Source organism: Tupaia chinensis, unplaced genomic scaffold, assembly GCF_000334495.1.
Source record: "Tupaia chinensis unplaced genomic scaffold, TupChi_1.0 Scaffold000612_1, whole genome shotgun sequence".
Lineage (NCBI taxonomy): Eukaryota > Metazoa > Chordata > Mammalia > Scandentia > Tupaiidae > Tupaia > Tupaia belangeri.
The window spans coordinates 1,491,623-1,495,604 of record NW_006160131.1 but is presented as its reverse complement, the minus strand read 5'-3'; the positions used below and the strand labels follow the sequence as shown (position 1 = coordinate 1,495,604).

At 60.9% G+C, this 3,982-nt stretch overlaps 1 protein-coding gene across 1 annotated transcript in view; it reads right to left on the bottom strand.

Moving 5' to 3' along the window:
- SNCB (synuclein beta) overlaps window positions 1-1,015 on the bottom strand; it is an 11,906-nt gene extending 10,891 nt beyond the window's left edge. The window contains exons 1-2 of the mRNA XM_006158881.3: window positions 994-1,015; window positions 295-424 (exon numbers count right to left, since the gene is read on the bottom strand). Of these exons, the coding sequence (XP_006158943.1) occupies window positions 295-415 (121 nt within the window). The 5' untranslated portion in view covers window positions 416-424; window positions 994-1,015. The remainder of the gene's footprint in view (window positions 1-294; window positions 425-993) is intronic.
- Between the last annotated feature and the right edge of the window lie 2,967 nt (window positions 1,016-3,982).

Genomic DNA, 3,982 nt, shown 5'->3' with positions numbered 1-3,982 from the left:
ACCTGGGGCTTGGGCGGGGGAGGGGGACGCGCCCCCGCCCCTGCCAATAAGGAGGAGAGCCGGCTGCCTGCTACTCTCTGCAGCGGCCTCTGGCCTTCCAGCTGAACTCCACCCTCCCCAACGTCCGCCCTGTCTCCATCTCCCTTGGGTCTTGTCACCCGGGCTTCCGGGTCCTTAGTGACCCCCTGCTGACCCCCACGACTGCTGACTCATATTCTCCCGCCCAGATCCCACTCCCTCTGAGGACCCCAGCTGGGAGCGCGCCCTGCGCCCAGAGGCCCCGCCCTCGCCCACCGACGTAGAGGACTCCCTCCTTGGTCTTCTCTGCGGCCTCGGTGACCCCCTGCTTGGTTTTCTCCGCCCCAGCCACAACGCCCTCCTTGGCCATGGACAGGCCCTTCATGAACACGTCCATCCTGGCGGCCTGGGGAGGCGAACACACGGGCACCGGTGTGCTGGCCCCGCACCCTTACCCCTGCCCCTCTCGAGGGCGGCAGGTGTCCCTTCCCCTCCCTCCTGACACCGCGGCGCCCTTCTGGACCCCGAGCCCCTTCCCGCGTCCCTCCCCCTCCCGGTGCGAGACCTCTGGGCTGCGCGAGTCCTAGCGTCCTTGAAACCCGGGGACGCGGGCGGGGCGGCCACCTCGGTTATCCGGTGCCCTGCAACCTGCAGCTCCGCGGAGCCCGAGTGCGGGGCTAGGCGCGAAGGCCGGGGCCCCGCCTGTACACACACGACAGTCACACGGTCACGCTCACGTGCACATACAGGACACGCAGACGTTCAAACGCGCACGGACACTCTAACACACACGGGCGCGGACGCACGTCCACACGGCCCCCCAGACAGCTGCAGACACGGGGCAGACGCAGCCCCGGGGTGAGCACTGACGCGGCCCCGGTCACCCCAGCCCGCGCTCCATTTTCCATCCCTTCCCCGTCCCGCTCCAGTCTCCTCTCATCCCCATCCCTGGCGCCCTGCACGCAGCCGCCTCACCTGGAAGCGGGGCCGGGGCTGGGGATGGCGTTTTCCGGAGCAGGGGTGCACCAGTGCCCTGGCCTTGGGTGCGTAGCCAGCTCCCTCTCGCTCCTCGCGCCCAGCTCGCTCAAGCGCTCGGCTCCGGCTCCGGCTGGGGCTCCGGCGCTGCGGCAGCTCTGAGCTCAGCACCCCCCCTGGCGGCCGCACCGCCCCCTCGGCCTGACTGACAGGGGGCGGGGAGAGTGACATCTCCGCGGAGCAGACGAGCCTCCCGGGGCGGGCCCGGGATGCGCCACTGGAGATCCAGGGGCGTGAGGCTCACGGAGTCTCGAGGGGCGAGAGATGGGCAATGCAGCGTGCTAAGGGCAGGGAAACACAACGCCTTGGCTTTGGAGTTCGCATGGGTTCGAGTCTCTGGGGCTTCGGGGTACCCAGCCCTGCTTTCTGAATACCGTTCCCTCTTCTGGAAACACGGATGGTTAACCCAATGAATGCTATGGAGCGCTTTGACGGGGTGCAGGTCGGAGGCTGGAGAGAAGGGAAAGACAAGGTCCCTCTCGGAGCTTACCATGGTGGGATGTGTGTGCACAGGAGACAGGACAGAAAGGGAACACGACGTCAGGGACACCAGCAAGGCACTTGGGCACCTGACCGAGTGCTGGCAGGAGGGCGCTTGGGCAGAGTGAGTTGGATCAGAGAACCCAGCAGGGCTTGGAGGCTGGCTGGTGCCTTGAGAGCCATAGGACAATGGCCCTGAGGCAGGACCGTGCTTGGGGACAGCTCCAAGACAGAGCAGCTGGCCAGCCAGCAGAGGGGAGAGAGCCCTTTTCTGTGTGTGGTTGTGGTGAGGTGACCCTGGGGGCCTCTGTCAGGGCCCTGGTGGAGCTGTGCACAGGAAGCAGGGATCGGGAGGCAAGGACAGCTTAGGAGAGTTGGAGAAGGCCATGAAGAGGGTGGGACATGGGGCCAGCAGGGGGCATGGAGGTTAAGAGAGCTGGATTCCACATGGCCAATTCTGCAGTTTGAGTCCTGTACCCGGTGGCCTGAAAATCACCCTCTGTGTGTGTGTGTGTGTGTGTGTGTGTGTGTCTGCCAAAAATGCCAAGAAAAGGAATTGCGTTCCATCCCCACAGGGGTGATTTTTCATTTCTGCTCCTCTATCTCTCTGTGTCTCTCTGGCTAGCACACACACCCTTAAATAAATAGAGAGATGAGAGAGAAAGAGAGAGATGTGAGCTGGAGCCTGGCAGGGTGGGTGAGCTCTCACTGGGCAGACAGGGAGGAGGGGTTTAGGCCGTGGATACAGGCCAGGCAAAGGCACTGTGGCTAGAAGCTCAGGGTGTGTCCGTGACAGGGTGTGGAGTGAGGATCAGTCACAGCCAGACTGTGCAGGGTCCAGGATAGCAAGTTGGCATGGACTTTTGGAAGGTGATTTGGCGACATTTACCAGAGCATAAATGCCTGCTCCGAGCCAGCAGCTCCCCTTCCAGGGATCTATCCCGCGGATCTCGCTACTCGTACCGTGCACGGAGGCGGCCAGGCAGGGCTCGTCACTGCAAGATAACCTACTGTCCATCTGTAGGGGCCCAACACCCTGCCAAGTGCTACACCGAGGTTAGAAAGGATAAGCTAGACCATGTGACTGGCATGGGTGTGTGGAGAGAGGCAAGGAGCTGATTTTAATGCACAGACTATTATGTAAGTATACGACATATGTACTTCTTTTCCAAGTTTACTTGTGTCTTCCTGATGGTGAGAGAGACACTCCCAACAGGGTCTTCGCTGTGACCCACTCCCTGCCTCAGCCCACCAGGGTCTTCAGCACATGTACTGGGAGGCTTCGGGACACGAACCCAGGGCCTTCCCATGTGGCTTCAGCATCATGAGTGCTGTGTTACTGTGGCGCCACCACGGCCAGCCGCAAATCCATACATACTTAATTACAGTCAGCCCTGCAAAGAGCACTTCCGCCAGGACTTCCCAGGAGGCCCGGGGTGGGCCGGAGGTCCCCCAGCAGCTCTTGCATTGCCCGCGGTGGGGAGTGTGCTGTTCATTTTACCCTGATGGTGTTTGGCTTGCACAATTAAAAATTCACATGGGGGGACATCTGTAATTACTTTTATCTTTTCAGCTTTGGAATTGTCCCCTTGCTATGTGTGGGGGTCCCCACTGTATGAAACGGAGCCCACCTCCCCCTCTAAGAGCCAGCAGTGCCAAACCCTTGCCTTCGAGCCTTTCTTGCAGCCAGGACCCGGGGCTCACACGCGCGGCCTCAGGCTCACCAGTCCCCTCTCCCCGCCCCAGCCTCAGAACCAGAAGCAGTGCCAGGAAGCCAGGAAGAAAGTCCGCTCTGGTGAGGAGAGGTGGTGCTGGAGGTGGCAGCTCCCGCCGAGGACCGCGGGCAGCAGTGCCGCTCCTTCTGGGAGTGTCCACACCGGCAGGGCATGCTGTCCTGCCAGGACAATTATGCGTTGGGAAGGTCTTCAGGGCCTGCTTGGTAGTGGGACTGTGGCGGTGCCCCAGGCCGGGCGGCCTCCAAGGTGGGTTCTCTGGCTCTCCAGAGATTCTTTGAGCTGCCCAGGGTTTGTCAAAGTTCTTTTCTGCTGAAATTATCCAGAAAGTAGGTTCTGTGGCTTGCAGTGAAGAACTTCTGAATGTTGGGGAGCTGGTGATGCGGTGGCTAAGTGGCTGGATCCCACATGGCCGACTGCACGGTTTGAGTCCTAGACCTGGAAGCTTAAAAACACACCTGGATGCATGTGCGTGTGTGCCAAAGAGGAGAACGGAGAAGGATGGTAGGGTGGCTATCCCCCGGGGGATGCGTTATCACTCCCTCCCAAGTCTTTTGTAGATGAATGCACGTACCCTACAGCAAAACTAGGAACCAGCAGGTGGTGCAATGGTTACACTGCTGATGCACTCCTGATTCCCATGTAGTTGACCATGGTTCGAGTCCCAGATCTGGTGGCTTAATATTCATGCTGGGCATATGTGCATGTGTGCCTAG